Source organism: Dama dama, chromosome 20 (assembly GCF_033118175.1).
Source record: "Dama dama isolate Ldn47 chromosome 20, ASM3311817v1, whole genome shotgun sequence".
NCBI lineage: Eukaryota > Metazoa > Chordata > Mammalia > Artiodactyla > Cervidae > Dama > Dama dama.
Genome location: NC_083700.1, coordinates 2,967,222 through 2,986,571, shown reverse-complemented (window position 1 = coordinate 2,986,571; position 19,350 = coordinate 2,967,222). Strand labels below are relative to the sequence as shown.

The following is a 19,350-nucleotide window of genomic DNA, read 5'->3' as shown; positions in this document are numbered from 1 at the left end:
GATGGGAGAAATAACATGCTTGTATATTGATAATAAGAGATAAGGAGAAAGAAGAGAAAATTTCTGGAATAAGGTCCTTGAGAGGCAAGAGAAAATAGAACCCAGCAGAGGGGTTGATACCAATATAATAGGTAAGAATGTGTATTCACTGTAGTTATAATTTTGATTTATCTCATTTGGAGTGATATTGAGGATTTTTCATTCATTTAAAAGCCAGGACTTCCCTGGCATTCCAGTGGCATTCCATCTGCCTGCCAATGCAGGGGACATGTATTCAACCCTTGTGTGGGAAGATTCCACATGCTGGCCACTAAACTGTGTGCCACAATTACTGAAGTCTGCACGCCGAGAGCCCATGCTCTGCAACAAGAAGGCACCGCAACGAGCAACCCGTGCCCAGCAACGAAGACCCAGCACAGCCATATATAAACAAACAAACATTTTAAAAAGCCATTTGCTGCTTCCTTTTCTATGAATTTTCTGTTACTCATTTTCTGATATGTTTTTAGACCCTTACAAGGCTGAAAATTTCATGAGGGTGAAGATTCTTTGTTTTACTCAGTCATATCTTCAGTATTATAGTACAGTGCTTGGCACACTGTAGGAGCTCAAAAAGTGTTTGTTGTGACTTCCTTGGTGGTCCAGTGGTTGGGAGTCTGCCTGCCAATGCGGAGGTCCAGGAAGATTCCACATGTTGCAGCACAACTGCTGAGGTCTCCTGTGCACCCTAGAGCCTGTGCTCTGCAACAAGAGAAGCCACCGCATTGAGAAGCCCGAGTATAACAGCTAGGGAGCAGCCCCTGTGTGCAGCAATGAAGACCCAGTGCAGCCAAAAATCAATAAATAAAAATTTAAAAATAGTGTTTGTTGTAACTGAACAACGTTTAGGTACTTATTATGTGTAAAAGTACTAAGCCCCTATGACAGTGCTAGAATTGTGCATGAATGGACTCACTCAAGATTTACTTACTCTTTGCCTGGCTTCTTTCACCCAGTATGATTTGAGATTCACCCATGTTGTTTTGTTCCTAACAGCTTATTCCTTTTTATTATCAAGTATTATTTCATTATGGATATATCATAGTTCATCCATATATTTGGTGATGGATATCTGGGTGGTTTCCACTTTTTGGCTATTACAAACATAAAGTTGCTATGACTATTCACGTATCAATCTTTGTATGGAAATATATCTCCTTTACTGTTTCTGTAGATACCTAAGAGTGGATTGGCTGAATCATATATTAGACGTATGTTTAACTTTTTCATTAACTGCCAAGCTTTTTCCAAAATTGTATCATGTTACATTCTTATCATCAAATGTATGAAAATTCCAGTTCCTCCATATCCCTGTCAATACTTGATATGGTCAATTATTTAATTTTAGCTATATTAGGAGGTGTGTAGTGGTATCTCATTGTATTTTAATTCGTGTTTCCTTCATTATTAGTGATGTTCAGCATCTTTTTCATGTGCTTACTGACCATTTATCTTCTTTGAGGAATTTTCTATTCAAATATTTTATCCATTTTCTTGTTGATTTAATTATCTTATTATTGATATGAAGGAGTTCTTTATATATTCTGGATATAAGTCCTCTGTCTGATATATGTGTTTACAAATAATTTCTCTGAGTCAATGGCTTGCTTTTCCAGTTTCTTAATGGTGTTTTCCAATGAACAAAGTTTTAATTTTGATGAAGTCAAATTTACCAATTATTTTTCTCTAGTCCCTTTATAAAATTTGAATTTTCCTAGTCCCTTTATAAAAAACCAATTGACCATGTATGTTTGAGTCTATAAGATCACAACTACTATATGGTAATCATGTCACTCTGTATGCTCAATGTTTTGCAGGGTTATTTCACACTATCGCTCCTCTTTTACAGAGTTTTCCTGGCTGTTCTTTTGCTTATTTAGCATTATTTCTGTACTGAGATGTAATTCACATGAGTCTACCATTTTAAAGTGTACAGCTCAGTGATTTTTAGTATATTCACTGTGTCATACATCATCACAACAATCTAGTTCTAGAACATTTTGATATTCTCAAAAGAAACTTTATACCTATTAAGAATTAGTCCCAATTTTCCCCTTTCCTTGTCCTCTGAAAACTACTGATCTACTTTCTGTCTCTATGGCTTATTATAGACATTTTGTATAAATGTGATCATATAATATTTGGTCTTTTTGTGTTTGGCTTGTTTTGTTTAGCATACTGTTTTCAAGTTTCAACCATGTTGCAAGTATAATATTTTATTGTTCAGATAGATGATTTGTTTATCTATCCTCAGTTCATGGACATAGGGGTTGTTTCCAGTTTGGGGCTATTTTTAATAATGCTGTTATAAATACTCACGTACAAGTTTTAATGTGCACATGTTTTCAATTCTTCTGAGTATATGCCTATGAGTAGAATTGCTGGGTTGTGTGATGATTCTATTTAAATTTTTGAGGCAATGTCATACATTTCCCATAGGGAAATTTCCCACGTTTCCACCAGTAATGTACAAGAGTTCCAATTTCTTAACATCCTTACCAACACTTTGTGTTTTTATAAATTAGCCATCCTAGTGTGTGTGAAGTAATAGTTCACTGTAGTTTTGATTTTCATTTCCCTAGTGACCAAAGATATTGAGCATCTTTTCATGTGCTTGTTGGAGACATATCTATTCCGATCTTTGGCAGATTTGTACTTTTTTTTCTAGTTGAGTTGTAGGAGTGATTTATATATTCTGAATACACCCTTATCAATATTTGATTTACAACTATTTTTTCTGTGGATTGTCTCTACTTTCTTGATAGTGCCCTTTATGCACAAAAGTGTTAAATTTTGGTGAAGTCCAATTAACCCAATTTTTTCTTTGATTGCTTGTGTTTTTTTTGAGTCTTCACTATTTTTTGTACATTAATTTTTCATGCAAACTTTCAACCAAGATTATCTTATGCTAAAACTTTTGTTGGTCTTTGTAGAAGTATGGGTTGACTAATTTAGAGAGAATCGTGGGCTTCTTAAAAGGAAGCTTTCTATCAAAGACCAAGATACATCTTTCCATTTACCCAAGTCCTTTCTGTATTCTTCAGGAATGTTTGAGAGTTTGTTTCACATATATCTCACAGTTTCTATTAAGTTTATTTATCAGTATGAATCTTTTTTATTATTGTAAGTTGGTTCAATGTTTAAATGCTGTCAAATAACAAACGTGTTTGAAGTATTATGTGAATTCTTCTGTTTTCTATGGTCCAAAATTCCAGCCAAGTTCAGATCTGCATCCTCAGCAATTTGCTTCATAGGCAGGGACGCTGAGGTCTGGAGATGTTGCGTGACTTACTCAAGGCCGCACAGCAAGCAGATAGCAGAGATGGCACTGAGATCCGAGTATTCCATCTCCACATTTTACCCGACTCTGAACCTAGAGCTCTGTTGTCTTGCCAACCACCATAAAATACATGAATCTAGGGGAGCAGCGAACATTCTTAAATGCGCTGGTAACTTGTATTTGCTCAGGGGCTGACTACGCCAATCAAGATAGGAATTAGATAAAAATTAGACAAAAAGAATTAGACAAAAATTAGACAAAAAGAAGGAAATGGCCACCCACTCCATTAATCTTGCCTGGAGAATTCCATGGACAGAGGAGCCTGGTAGGCTACAGTCCATGGGGTTACAAAGAGTCAGGCATGACTGAGCAACTATCACTCAGACAAAAATTAGAAAGAAGGAAAATAAAACAATGGTTAAAGGAGACAAAAAGAAAGCAAAAATTCAGACACACACACACACACACACACATGCGTACACACACCCCAAACCCTCAAACCTCCAGAGCTTCCTGCCTGTGAACCGAAAGGGGGAGTGTGAGTTTCTTGGCCCGGTTGGCAGGTGCCTTCTCAAAGGCCCATCGTCCTCCACTTCCTGAGGAGGCAGCAGCAGAACAAAGCCAGCAGAGACTCCTTTTCTCTTCTTCATCCAGTCACAGCTGCCTCAGCCTCTGCCTCCTGGCACCATCCTGGGGAAGGACAAGATGAAGTGGACAGCACTTGTTATAGTGGCCATCCTGCAGGCACAGTTCCCAATTACAGGTACGGCTGGGTGTGTCGATGGAAATGAACCCTTTGTACATATGTGTGTGGGGTGGAGGGAGACAGTAGAGACGTGGAGAAGAGCCAATGTCTCCTTTAAATCTCACCCTCCCCAAAGCAATGGGCAGCTGGACAGGGAAGGGTCTGTTTCTATAGAGACATCTGCTTCATTATGGCCAAGTTGGAAATTAGCTTGGAGTCAGCAGCTTGAAAACAGACCTGTGTGAAGTATGGATTTTTCCAGTGATAAAAGGAGAGAGAAAAGTCTGTGATGGGGAAGGATGAGGAGGAACTGAGGCAGGACTTGAGTGGACAAGAGGAGAGGGAGAACTTAACAGAAGCTGGAAGGGACCAGAAAACATCAGCCGGGCCACGTTTTGTGCTGAAGCATTTCCCGAGTCTTTGTGTATTCTTCTTTTACTACTTTGCTGGCTCCGTCACTCAGCCACCTTCCTGCTTCGCCAACAAAGAATGTTTCATGTGCTGTTGGGCAGAGAGGGTCATGACTGTGGCTTACTTGAAGCATCTCCGTAGGCCAGGCACTGACTGGGTTAATGAAGGAGGGAAGTGGCCTTCTTCAAGGCCCACGTCTACTCGCAGCTCTGACATGGCTGCCTCTGCACACACAGCCAAGGGCTGCTTGATGACACACCCACCCCGGGCTCCGTGACTCACCCACTGCCCCTTGCTTTAGGCAGCTCTCTGTCTCAGGCCAAAAAGCCAGAGATGCTGACAGAACGTAGGGGACAGATGAGAGGATGTGACTTGTTAGGTCACGACCACAAGGAGCAACCACCCGACAAGAGAACTTACTCCTCACTTCATTTCAGTCCCCGGAGACTAGCTTTCCTACAATCCTTTCATTCCCACTGTGTTTTCTAGCTCAGATAATAACAATAATAAGTGAGAAGAAGACGAAATGGATTCTGTCTGGGGTTTGACATCTTGGCATTTTTACAAGAAATGGGACAAGCTGTATTTGAATCTAAAAAACTGGGAGAGTGGTCAAAAACCAAGGCCTTTTCTCCACTTTACAGCTCACCTCAGCGTGGGAGGGTGTTTGGCAACAATGGTGGGAGAGCAGGAGAGTACTGGCTCTTTCGTTCCTACCAGAGAACATGGCCCAGCCTTGGCCTAGGGCCTTGGGGGCTTCGGGGACCAAGTAGTCACGGGGTGTTCTGAAACATCACAGCCTCTTCTCAGAAAAGGCCTTGCGGGGTATGAGTCACGTGGTGCTGTGGGGTAAGGACACCAGGGCGAGCCCGGAGCAGCCCGTCCTTGTGTGCAGGGCACGGGAGGACCCATGACGCCATCACAGCCTGCGAATGCAGAGCCTTCAGAGGGGACGGATGACAGCAATAGGCTCAGACCCTGGGCTTCAAGTTTGGGGGACTGTACTCAGGAGATGGTTCCACCGTCTGAAGCTTTGAGCCTTGGAGCTCAGGCAGGGGCAATAGAATTAGAAAAGGAAAGAAAAGCTGCTCCAGTGGTAGTGGCTGCCAGGAGTGGTAAACAAAACCCCACCCAGAAGACAAGATGGGGGCCATGCCCGTTCACAAGCAGTGTACAGGAAGAAAAAGCTTTAGATTCACCTTTCAAAGTCACTCGCTTTGCCAGTTTGGAGATTGAAATTTCAGCTATTTTTAGATGAGGCTCCTAGCCTCACTGAGGGAAGGGCAAGGGAGGCTTAGAGAGGCCTTTAACACTAAGGGCCACAAAAAGCACCCATGTTGGCCGAGAAGACATGCTTTATGATTTCCTTTGGAGGAAAGGCTGCTGATGAAATTTGAGTTGCGGTCTTCCTTCTTTTCTCGCTCAATTAAGTTACTTACTCCCCAAACCCTTTTAAGGCTTCTTCTTTTTACTAAGACTTTTCCATTTGTTTTCTTGTAATTGCCCAGATCATTAAGATCACAGCAAATAATGCCCCAGTCTGTCTACCTGAGAAGTCTTCCTGGGTGAGTTTGCTAAGACAGTCACTTGAAGCTGAAAGAGATTAAGATGGAGTGCCTAATGGTATGGGCAGAGTTTTGTCTGCAGAGCCCTCAACTCATCAGTGCCTTCAACACCAAGGTGCTCACTACCTCACAGTGGTCCATGTGGCCTTGGTCCTCCCTTTGTAAGGAAATGCACCTTTGACACAGAGTCTCAGGAAAAGGTGTTGTGGGAAGAGTCAGGCCAATCACAGTGCTGCCAATTTTTCAGCCGTACAACCTTCGGCAAGTTACTTAACCTCTCTGGGCCTCAGTTTTCCCACCTTTACAGTAAGAATAACCTTCATTGCAGAGGTGTGAAAACGAGAAGTAAATGTTGCATGCCTGATACTTACTAAACAGTCAATACGTAAAAGTTGTATTAATTTTTATTACTATCACACCCTGGACTGTTCTCTTGTTTTCGCTACCCAGTGACAGGAAATGGAAACCCATGGCTAGGATTCTTAATCTGCTTTTGATTGTGTTGTAGAGCGGCACTGGACATTTTCTCCATCCGTTGAGCTCCAGTTCACCCTTCTTTTGGTTTTTGAGCATACCTGTAACAGCTCAGGAACACATTGGTGATCCCTGCCAGGGGTAGGCCCAGCTGTGAACAAGTGTCAAAGCTTCGCTGCGTCATAGGATGAGCATTACAGCAACCATTTTTATTTTTCGGAGACACTTATTCTCTAGGGGATATTCCCTCAAAGTGAAAATATGACTAATATATAGAAGTAGTTAGGAGGAGCAAATTAGAACACAGTTTGCCTGGTCATCACTGGTCAGGGTGGCCAGCCAGAATTTCAGCCAAATGGTTGGTGTGGATGCACGGTGACCAGGGTATTTAACTGAGCACTCTTTGCAACCAGCCCTTTGCTTAAACTGCCTGGGGCTGTGCTTGAGGGAAACTTTTGAGTGACGCCAGGATGCCAGGAAGTTTTTCATGGATGGCACTTTCACCAGTGGTTTATTTTGATTTCTGCTCATCTGGCTCTGCTTATCCACATGATCTGCTTCATTTTCTACCATGGCCTTTCTCAGATTTGCTAGCCTATTTACACATCTGCTGCTACAAAACATTCCCCAGAAAAAGAGCCGCGAAAGTGTTACTTAGGTGAATAACCACTGCTGAATTTTTTTAAAAAGATCATTTTATTTTTGCCTTTGTCTTTAAAAAATTTATTTTTTTAATTGGATATGCACTTTTATTTTCAGGAATCCCTGAGTATGGTGTTTTCTGTTTTATTTCAAAGAATTCAGGCACCACTCGGGAACTGTCTTGCTTTAGAGTTGTCCAAACACACTCTGTGATCCTTTTTCTCCTGAGCCTTATTCACCTACGGGGGCTTCCCTGGTGGCTCAGTTGGTAGAGTCTGCCTGCAGTACGGGAGACCTGGGTTTGATCCCTGGGTTGGGAAGATCCCCTGGAGAAGGGAAAGGCTACCCACTCCAGTGTTCTGGCCTGGAGAATTCCACGGACTGTATATCCATGGGGTCGCAAACAGTTGGACAAGACTGAGCGACTTTCACTCACAGCTAACTGATTAAATAAATAGCAGCAATAGTTCGAAATAAATTTCTTCTCTGCTTGGGCCAAGGTTAGTTCTTTTCAACACTAAAGTGATTGTAGATTTAACCAATTTGACAAAACATAAAGTCCATTTGGTTAAAAAATAATCAAACTAGTCATTTGATCTGTTAATTGAAACAAAATGATCTGTTTAGGCACTGCACGTACACAACTACTCCTTCCAGTTTAAAACACAATCTATGTTTTCTGAGGGAAAAGATGCTTTAATCTTGCTCAGAGAGAGATATATCCAAGCACTTAGCACAGTGTTTGAAGCAGAGACCACACACAGTAAATATTTGTTGAGTAAATTAAAAGGTTGGGTGAATGAATGAAATCTAGACCTTTCTGTGTGATTAAATTCACTTTAATGGTTTATGGAGGGGCATTATGTAGATCTTTCTTCTAGAGAACTTAGCGTAAAACAAAGTACTTTAAAAATTAAACTGGTGGAGGGAACAAGGCAGTTTGAATAAACAGACTGATTAAAATGATTTATAAGGATGGTCTAAGATAAAATCCTACCATTGTTAAAAGTTTCTGATTGGACCATAAGAAATTTTCGATATTCATTTGAGACCTACAAAAATGATAATTTCATATGATTCAACTAATATTATATCTTGAAAAGTAGACAAAGAAAAATATTCATTTTTCTGATTTGGAAAAATTTCTGATTAAGGAAAAGCAGAAAATAAAGAAGGCTACCACTGTTGGAGATTAACTAATGGACTAATAAATTAATGAAAGGCAACAAGGAGAAAAATAAAAATTTGTGGATTAAAGCGTAAATCACATTATTCAATTATCTAACTGTTTCAAAATATAGAAAGAAAAAAAAAAAAGCAGGATATCTAATCATTATAGCCCAATATGGTCTCAGTTACTAAGTAAATATCTCAACTAGCTATCATTTTTTTCTCTCTTCATTTGAGATATTTTACAAAAAAAATCATAAAATCAGAGGAAGTTATAAATTTGAAAAATATTCCATTCCAATATCTTCCCAAGTGTCTACATATCTTTATATAGCTGTTATTTGTTGTTCAGTTGCTTAGTCATGTCTGACTCTCTGCAACCCCATGGACTACTGCAGCACGCCAGGCTTCCCTGTCCTTCACCATCTCCCGGAGCTTACTCAAACTCATGTCCATTGACTCGGTGATGCCATCCAACCATCTCATCCTCTGTCGTCCCCTTCTCCTCCTGTCTTCACTCTTTTCCAGCATCAGGGTCTTTTCTGATCCTAAAGTTGGCTCTTCGCATCAAGTGGCCAAAGTATCGGAGCTTATTACAGTTGTTATTACAAAAACAATTTCATGTGCTTTTTTTCCTTAATATTTTGTTCTGAGTATCTTTTTTATGCTTAGCTTTCATGATTATTTTTAATTGCTATGTAAACTTCCATAGTTTATGCATCATATTTTCTTACTTATTGTTGGACATTTGGACTATTTCTAATTTTTGTTATTATAGCTAATCCTGAAAGAAAATCTTAACATATATAGCTTAAAAATTTTTTTTCTGACTTACTTCCTTGAGCTAATTTCTCTAGGGTTGATAATTAAAAGAATAGGTTAAAGTAAAAAAACATTTCCCAGGATACTTGAGACTTCTATTGAAGTCTAAACAGTTTTTCCATCAAGGAAAGAGAGTTTTTTCCCTAAGTGACCATCTGCAAGTGTTTCTTATCTTTTCTGGAGCAGGCGATAGGGTGGAGGGACAGAGTAGGCCATGGAACCAAAAAGATCTGGATGTAAGTCCTGGTTCCTCACCATCCTTTCACTGTGGCCTGGTGCTTACCTTCAGATCCCCGTTCTTCTTCTACGAGATGGCGGTAGCGATGTCTTACCTCATGCAGCGCAGCGTAGGGTAGAAATACTACTTAGAAGGGCCTGTACACAGAAGTGCTGCAAAAGCAGTAATCATTATGATGTGTGGCTCAGTTTCCCTACCTACAAAATAGAAAGGATATCATTTTTCTGGTAGAAGAAAGTGGAAACCCTGGTACTAACATGCTTTCTTTTTCTTCCTCTGTTACTAAATTGCAGCATAAACTTGGGCAGAAATGTCTTTAGTTTTTGCATCTGTAAGATGAGAAGAGAGCTGAACACCCCTTTCAGCTACAAAATAAATTGCATGGTCTTGTAAAATTACCATACTTTTAAAAAGAATGTTTAAGTTGCCTACCATCTCACTGGTATTGGCTCATAGAATTAGGAACCTAAATCTTACTCTTCCCTGAAGCTCCAATAAACAAATAAACACTTTTTAAAAAGAATCCAGACTTCTACCTTATCACAATATTTTTAACTCTCTAACCGGAAGCTCCCACTGTGAAAAATTCAAGGACAGAGTCCAACATTTTCTGGCTTGTTCCTTACCCTTGTGCGTCGGCCGTAGATTTATGGCCGCACAAGGACTTTGTTGGTGAGAACTGACTTGAAGAGAAAGCAAATTGCTGTCTGAAGCAGTCAAATTGCAATGGTGGAAATGTTAGAAGCTTCCACTGTCCACTTTGCTTGCTGGTTAAAATTTGTGATACTCAGCAACTAATTTTTAGGCTCAAGGGGAGAAAAATAAATAGAAAGCATTTGAACAAAGACAGGCAGGATCCTCGCTGGTCCAGACCAACGTTCTCTTTGAGCAGTTACCCTTTCACATCTACAAAATGCTTTCCAATACCTTCACTCGCAACTCTCCTACGGCAAGGCAGCCGAAAAAGTAGTGAGATTCTCTCTTTATAGAAAGAGAAATGAGGATCAGAGGTTTGGTGACTTGCCTGAGTAGAACCAGGCCCCAAACACAATTTTTCTGATCCCTTGTTCAAGGTGTGTGCTCTCGAATGTTCTGTGCAGCCTCTCCACCAGGCTTTTTGTCAACTTGCAATATTATTCATGAGATGACTGAATTCTGAAGCAGACTTTTGAAGGTATTCCCCTTAGTAAGCATGTATTGTGATTTTCCTTTAAATTTCTGAAGTAAGAAATAACTGTTTTGATACTGAGTATCCTCATTAATATATTTTTTCCTGAGTATAAAATATTTGGTTGTTAATATAGGATTGTGTTTCCCTCTGGCCTATTACTATAATTCTGAACTCATGTTCACCCCAGATGGTAAAACCCATCTTTTCTGTTTTCCTCTTAATAAATACACATATCTGGGAGCATCTCTTGAGAGGGACCAACCTCGGTTTGCAGTTCAACCAGCTTCTGTGTGTGCAGGCCCCCCTCCTTGCCCCTACCACATTATGCGTAGGTGGAGATCAAAATATAAATTAAATTGTATTTGAGAAGATTTGATCCTAAATAATAGCCTTTAATCGATCTATTTGGTAACAATGTATCTTCATTAAGTGTGTAAGATTTTGTGGGGTGACTTTTTCTAAAAGAATAGTGTACTATTAATATTACACATAGACTTTGAGTTGAGATTTGGTTTTTTAATATAAGCCCTAAAGGAGTGGGAGAATTATCTTTAAATAACAAATGTCTACAATCAATTATTAATTATTTATGTCAGATTTTAGCCTTGAGTCCACTTACATCTGCCTGGGCTGAGCTCTGAAAGTGCAAAGCCTTTTGCTGCTGGCTGGGGAAAGCAAACAGATAAGAAATCTGATGTTCAGAGCAGAAGCATTAAATTGCCAGATTCTGAACATCAGTGAATCTTAGTGGGGCTGATCCCCAAGCTGCCCGGCAGGAAGACTGGGAAAAGATAAGTCTCCGGGGGGGTTCTCCAGGTGTCTGTAGGGGTGCTGGTTACAGGTGCGTGGCTTTCACCAAACCCTGGAGCTGGGGAGAATGGCTTAGAACTAACATCACCACATAAGATCAAACAAGTCCCCACTTCTCTGTATTGCTGTAGGTACTAGAACGTCAGTTGTGTGTTCCTACATTTCACAGTCCCCCACCATGTAATGCTGTTCTGATTCTAAACCATACTGTGAATGTCAGCCCTGAGTTAGAACTGCTTTTTCATCTTATAGGCTGGGAGACTTGGAGTGGGTAGCTATCATAGGGAGAAGAGTAGGAAAGATAGCCTGGTGGGGAGGAGGTGGAGATTGCAGTCTGCGGCCCTGGGAGGCAGACTGGCCGGAGAAGCCAGGAGACTCAGGTGAACCCGGGGACTGCAGCATGGGCCGGCTCAGTGTGGGTGCAGCGCACGCATGTGCTGGTGTGTGTTTGCCTGCGTGCTCTGCTGGGGGTAAAAGTGTCTGTGCCCCAGTGTACGTGTGAAGGTGTGTGTGAGGCCGTGTGCTTGTGCACATGTTCTGGTGTGTCCCAGCATGTGAGTTCATTGGCATGCTTCGTCTATGTGTGTGCTTGTCTGCATGCAAATGAACGTGTCTTGCATCTGCTGGTATGTCTCTCCATGTGCACCAGTGAGTGGCTTTCTGCTCATTTAAGAGGAAGCTGGTAGCAGCAGGACAGCTCTGTAGAAAGAAGGGCACATTGCTCGAGCTTAAAGCTGGCAATCTAGGCAGGAGAATGGCGGAGCTGAGATGTCGCTGAACCTATTCCAGGCGTTCTGTGGCAGAAGAGAGTTAAGACAACTTCTGTCCAAACTAGAATCTCTAGGATTATGGAGAGGTGTGAGCAACTCCTTTATAGAGACCCTTTTCTTTCTCTCTCTCTTTCAAACTTTCTATTTTACTTGGAGTATAGTTGATTATCAAAGTTGTGACAATTTCAGGTAAACAGTGAAGGGACTCAGCCACACATATACATGTATCCATTCTCCCCCAAACTGCCCTCCATCCAGGCTGCCACAAAGCATTGAGCAGAGTTTCTTGTATTATACAGTAGGTCTTTGCTGATTATCTGCCTTAAACACAGCAGTGTGCACATGTCCATCCCAAACTCCCTAACTATCCCCTCCCCGCATCCTCCTCCTCCCGCCCCTGCAACCCTGAGTTTGTTCTCTAAGTCTGTGAATCTGTTTCTGTTTTGTAAATAAATCCATTTATATCATTTCTTTTTAGATTCCATATATAAGAAGTGTCGTACAATGTATCTCCTCTGTCTGACTTTCTTCACTCAGTATGACAATCTCTAGGTCTATCCATGTTGACACAGAGACTTCTCAGGTCACTCAGTTGCCCTAAGAACTCCTCTCATAACTCTCCCTTTTCCCAAGGCTGCTCTCTTTGTCTCCACCTTCCTCTCAGATCCCTCTGCCTAGAATGCTGACCCTACCCTGCCCCCACCTGTGGAAACACTGTCTTCCTCTTATAATCAAGTCCAGACATGTGAGGACCTCCTGGACTCTCTGTTGGCATTATCAGCAGCATTAAGGTGACAAAGGAAGGTGGGAAACTGTTTTCAGAATCACAGTTAAAAATCCAACACAAATGTTCCCCACGGTGAGCGCTTCTCAGTGGAGGCCCAGCACGGAGTTTCAGCAACACATACCAGTCAGCAGAAAATGCCACCAGTTCCCCAGTTCTCACCAGTTCTTCCCCACAGTGGTCATCCTATGAATTTTGACTAAAATAGTCAAAATACATTTGATGCTTTTCTTTCTCTCTGCCCTCAAAATAGATCGATAAGCAATTCAATAAAGTGGCTCTTAATAACCTGTTTTGGCTGCAGAGAGTTGGTATTGCCAGACTGATAGTTTTTTGTCGCTGTTGTTTTTATGGGTGATAGTTATTTTCAATATCTGGTTATTCAAACCATCTGGGTAGCACAATGGCCTTCAATGGCCTCCTCACTCCACAGTTGGGAAAGTGAGCACGGGATTGGAAGGGAGAGGGAGGAGGTGCCCAGCAGAAAATGCTACAAATGGCCTCATTTTTGCTGAAATTTCTGCCGGCGCATTTTTAGGCCTTACAGACCTTTCTAAGGTGACAAGAATTTAATTCTCTGCCCTGTGTTTTCTTTGAAGTACTTAGTTGAAAATATGATTTTTTTAAAAAAGTTTGCTGCTTTAAAGCAAAATCTGCCATTCTTGCTAAAATACTCAGAATTTTATGTGTCTTTGTGCTACTGCTTTGATCCAAAGGAACCAGAGCAGTTGAAAAAACTGTTGTTTGGTGGTCTGAGTGTTGAAACTACAGATGATAGTTTAATAGAACACTTTAAGAAATGGGGCACACTCATAGACTGTGCGGTCATGAGAGACCTCCAAACAAAATGTCCCAGGGTCTTTAGTTTTGTGACTTATTTTTGTAGTCACAAGAGGTGGACGGGGCAATGTGTGTTGGACCACACAAGGCTGATGGGTGTGTAGTGAAGTCAAAGAGAGCTCTTCCTAAAGAAAGTGAAGGAGAGTGTTAGTCACTCAGTCATGTCCGACTCTTTGCGACCCCATGGACTGTAGTCCACCAGGCTCCTCTGTCCATGAAATTCTCTAGGCAAGGATCCTGGAGTGGGTTGCCATACTCTTCTCCAGGGTATCTTCCCGACCCAGTGATAGAACCTGGGTCTCCCACATTGCAGGCAGATTCTTTACCATCTGAACCACCAGAGAAGCTCCCATTTAACAGTGAAGAAAATTTCTATTGGTGGCATTAAAGACACAGAAGAATATAATTTGAAAGACTACTTTTGTGGCAATGTTATGCGCTAGGGAGGAAACTTTGGCCATGGTGGAAACTTTGATGGAAGAGGAGGCTATAGTTGTAGAGGTGGTGGCAGCAGGAGATGACAGTGGATATAGTAAATTTGGAGGTGATGGTGGCAACTATCACGATGGTCCTGGTTCTTGCATTAGAGAAGGCTGTTGCGGTGGTGGGCCAGAATATGGAAACCAAGGTAACAGAAGTGCTGATGGTAGCAGAGGATATAATGGTTACAACGAAGGAGGACATTTTCGCAGTGGTAACTATGGTAGTGGGGATACTATAATGATTTGGAAATTATAGTGAATAGCAGCAATCAAATTATGGGCCTATGAAGTGGGACAGTTTTGGTGGAAGAAGCTCAAGTCCCTCTGTTGGTGGTCATAGATCTGGTAGTGGAGGGGTGGATGTGGTATCAGAAGGTTCCAACAACTCAGCGGGAAAGGGCTAAAGTTCTTAGCAGGAGAGAGCGAGGAGTTATCAGGAAAGCTGCAGATTACTTTGAGGCAGTCCTCCAAACTGCACTGAAGGGGCTGTAAAAATGTGCTACAGAAGGAATGATGACCATAGTAAGAAAAGTTATTGCAGCTTAAACAGAAAATCTTCTTATTCAGGATTGTCATAGCCACAGTTTGCAAAAAGTGTAGCTATTGATTAATGCAATGTAGTATCAGATGTACATTCCTGAGGTCTTTTATCACTTGAAGCTTTCTCTTTTTCTCTTCAGTATATCAGGTATGTTGTCCCATAAATTGTGGTATTGATACCAGGAATAAAAAATTAAGAAATTTTTAACTTTAAAAAAAAAAGAAATTTTTAACTTAAAATGAAAACAAAATCTTTCACTTAAAACAAATTGTTTGGTAAACCAATTGACTTATCAATGAGTGAGTATTTACCAAGCACTTCTCATATACCCCAAGGCAAACAAACAATCCTGTAGATGGTTGGCCCAACCAGCCCATTAACCAGACCAGTCTCTGAGAGATGGATGCTGAAAAGAAAGAAGAGCTTTCTTTCTTTAAGAGAAAGCTTTCCTAGTTCTGTAGGTCATGTTTTCAGGTTTTATGAAAAAGTCTTAATTTCCCTACAGGCTTGCTTCTTTATGGTTTTGTCTAATTTCTGTCATTTTGTGAGCCTGTGCTAATTTCCATGCTGAGTTTAATAGCAAAAGAGGCATATATCAGGAGATACCACCCAGGACTTCTAAGTTAGGCTTTAGAGTTTCAGAAATTTTCCCTTTGATTTCTTCAGATTAGAGAGGAAACTTTGTCTTTTCTTCTACTTCACTATCAACACTTCAAAACCCAGACCTATATAAAATACACAAATGCTTTATGGACAAAACGAATCTTCTCTGTTTTCTTTGGATTTCGGTGGGAACAATAAAGATTGAGCTATAAAAGGTTGGCAAAGAGGATTTTTCTATTTCTTTCTATTAAGTGTAGAGGCTTCAAAAGAACAGCTCAGAAAGTCAAATAATTGTATCTACCGCAGCTCACCCATCCATCTCCCTGCTGACCTGGCCTGTGAAATCCCCTTTAAAAACTTGGTCAGCTCTCACCTGCCCGTTGCAAATGCTGTATTGTTAAATGTTCCTATCCAGAATTCCACAAGGGAGGCTGCTGTAAAGCAAATTCCTTCCATTTCAACAGAGCATCTCATCAGGAATAGCTCTTTGGGGTGAGCAGAAGGGTGCCTCTAATTTTCAAGGCTTTGTAATTTCATCTTGGAGAGGGAGCTGCTTGGAAACCAAAAACGGATTGTGAATAAAGTTATAATCACGAACTCTTGCAATCCAAAGTCGCCTGGGGGGAGGATGTAAAAGGGAAGGTTTGGAGAGCAGTTTTTGATCTTCATGACAATTTCTTGATTTTTTTCATTAGGAAAAAAACACATCAGTTTCTGGCTATGGCTCTAAACACAAAGCCTCAGATTTGAAGCCAATCTAATTTCTGGTTTGGTTTCTGACCATAGCTTCCTCAGAAAATTCCTGTCAGCCATTTTTAAGAGAACAAAATGGCTTCTCTGTGCCGAGGGATAAAGAGAGGATTTGGCTGTTTAGGAATTTTTAAATTTGGGGTTGAATATTTCATAGCAGCATGCAAGCCTGGAGTAACTTCAATTAAAAAAAAAAAAAAAGGCATCTAACCTCCAAATTGGTTAATCATCTCAGATTCAGTGCAGAATGATTACCCAAGGAAGACGATATTGCGTTGCTTGGCCCTCGCTAGGGAGTCCTCTCAATGGGCCTAGGTGCTGTCCTTGTAATGAGTCCTCTCTAGGGAGTCCTCTCTATCGTCCTGGATGCCTTCCCCATAGAATTCCTTCAAACCCACAGTCTTTCTCCATCAGGTATGACCATGGGACTTTAGCTTTCTCTTCCATCACCTTCATTCCTTTTCTCTGAAGGTTTTTAAAAAATCCTTTCCAAGAGAATATAAAAACCACATTTAATGGGATTTTGAATTATACAAATGCAAAATAATGCAATACAAAAAATTAACAAAGAAGGTCTCAATTTATGTGCACTATTTACAATAATGTGGCTCTAATTTTGCATTTATTCCTGTGAGAAATTAACTAGAATTTTGGAAAATCATCAGGAATGCACCTTTCATATAGTGTAACTATTTTGTAATCAAAAGTGACTTTGGTAATACCATGATTTGCTGGGGTGGGTATGGGGAATGCTGTCAGTGAATTTTACTTTCAGTGGTGAGAACGGAGCCTCTCTGGAAAGATTTTCTGTGACCTAAGTGGGGCTTCCCTGATATGACAGAATCACAGAATATTTGAGCTGAAAAAGATAGATACCTTTAAGTTCTACTTTTGGATTTTACCAGAGAAGAAATGGTGGTCCAAGAGACAAGAAGCACTCTGGCTCTATTTATTTGTATGCGTGTGTGTTTAGCTTTCTTTCTGCCTATCCTCTGTCTGTCGTGCTCCTGACAGGATTCTGGGAGGCGTGCTGACTTGATCTTCTTTCAGGGGCTACAGAAGAGCTGGTGCTGTAAAGCAAGGCCCTCCCTCAGCCTGTTGCCCTGTAGGTGGGCAGGTCAGGGCCTGCAGCATTAATGGACAAAAATCTTAAGAACAGTGGGAACTTGGTGTGTAGAAGCTTGAGTGGAGGGAAAGTACTTTTTGTCTATATAAAATAAAAGTTTAATGAACAAACGAGTGATACAAATTCCTTATATTATTACCATATCTAGGTTCAGATAATGCCTAATATATGTAAATGATGCCTCAACAAAACTGCTTTTTAAAAGAAAAAAAATATTAACCACATACAAAAGGACCTTCCCCCCGCTGGATGAGTCTCTTTGAAAGTTTGGTGGAAGAGAATATTATAACAACACTTACTTAGGAGAGTGTTACCAAATCATTTAGTAATAGAAGAATTCATTTTCTAATTCAACTGTTTTCATGAGTGTGAATTTTCACTTAGTGGATTTTCATAGCATACGTGTGTGCATGATAAGTAGCTTCAATTATGTCTGACTCTCTGCAACCCAGTGGACTGTAGCCCACCAGGTTCCTCTGTCCGTGGGATTCTCCAGGCAAGAACACTGTAGTGGGTGGCCATGCCTGCCTCCAGGGGATCTTCCTGACCCAGGGATCCAACCTGCATCTCCTGCATTGCTGGCAGATTCTGTATTGCTGAGCCACTGAGGAAGCCCTTTCATAGCATAGACAGACACATTTAACTTTCTTAAAGGAGAGACGTGTCCAGATTTTCTTGTCAGTTGTTTACCAACGGATGACCTTCCTAGGATGAGCAAGATTGACCCTTTGGACTTGGGAGAATTTCCTTTTAAGAGCTTTCTGTGATGCGGTTCTACTTGGGTATAGAACCTCCCTGCTTGGCACCCCATTCATAACTAAGAGAGACAGATCAATCAATGGCATCTTAAACATCTCTGCTGTGACTGCCCAGGGCCATGGAGACCACAGGATAGTGACCCTCTGATCAAAGGCCCTGGCAGCCATCTAGTCATGACAGGTCCTCTCTAGCTGGAGAGAAAAGACTACAATGAGAGAAAATCAAGTTATCTTCCTATTAGTGAAGAGGGTATATTATAACAAAACATTTCGTTGTTGGAAATAATGTCAGAAGTAGAAATAAAATACAGAGTATAGCCATCCTTTAACTCATCCTGAATATATTTTCTGAGGAAGCACTATTTCACGTCAACTACTGCACAATGATAAGTCCCAGTTGCTATGCTCAGGGAACTCACAGCTTCAAGACGTGATAGAGGTATCTGACTGGTCTGGTGAAGTGACGTGAGCTGCAGGAACAGTCAACACCTGTTGAGAGGAGCTTGTTCTCTGTGTTGCTTACATGCATTAGGTCAGATAGCCCTTTGGCACTTTTGCTGGTGCCCCTGTGATGCAGGTCGGGGGCTGAGGCCCAGTGGCGCATGACCCAGTGGCATGAACTAGAGCTGGGCTTTGACCCCAGGCAGCTTGGCCCCCACTATGAACTATATCGCCCCTGGGAGATAATAGCTTACATTTGTTAGGAACTTTGTGGTAGGAGTTGAGGTTTGCTTGCCACAAAAAGTTGGGATAGGGCAGATCTGGTGTTAGGAACAGAATGTCTTACTTCAGGAAGGGCTCTTAGTAGCGCCCCACCCGTCCCTGGAAACTCATTCCCCACCCTCAGAATGGTTCTGGGGTGAAGAGCCTGGGGGACCTCACATTCATGGCCCTTGGGACTGTGGCATGGAGCCCACTCCCACTTAAGGCCAGTACTGACTCCCTCCCTGGGCCAGCGGCTCATCCAGAGGAGCTGACTCCTAAAGGTCTTGTTCACTGAAGTTTATAACAAAGGCATTGTTTCCCAAACTGTGCTCTGCAAGGTAGGAATGCTGTACCACAGCAAGAAGGGATAGACATACTGGAAACACTAATTTGAGCAAACTTAAGGAAGGTTTCTTTTGTTGTCATTTCACTGCAGGACTTGTCAGAACCTTCTCTCTACAAATGTGCCTTACACATCCCCAAGAGGAAGAGAGGGAGAAACAGAGTGTAATACTGTATGAATTGATTTGACCCAATTTGGCATGCATTTTTTCAGAGAACTGCTATTAAATGGTCTGCAGAATCGTTCGAAAAAAGTTCCATTGGAGAACAGTATCAAGTAGT

The 19,350-nt window shown here is 41.3% G+C and overlaps 1 protein-coding gene across 2 annotated transcripts in view; it reads left to right on the top strand.

Annotated features, from left to right (window-relative positions):
• The first annotated feature begins 3,868 nt into the window (after positions 1–3,868).
• CD247 (CD247 molecule) overlaps positions 3,869–19,350 on the top strand; it is an 83,215-nt gene continuing 67,733 nt past the window's right edge. The window contains exon 1 of one of the 2 annotated variants that reach the window (XM_061120180.1): positions 3,869–4,082. In XM_061120180.1, the coding sequence (XP_060976163.1) occupies positions 4,025–4,082 (58 nt within the window). In that variant the 5' untranslated portion in view covers positions 3,869–4,024. The remainder of the gene's footprint in view (positions 4,083–19,350) is intronic. The other variant, XM_061120179.1, reaches the window with a different exon arrangement.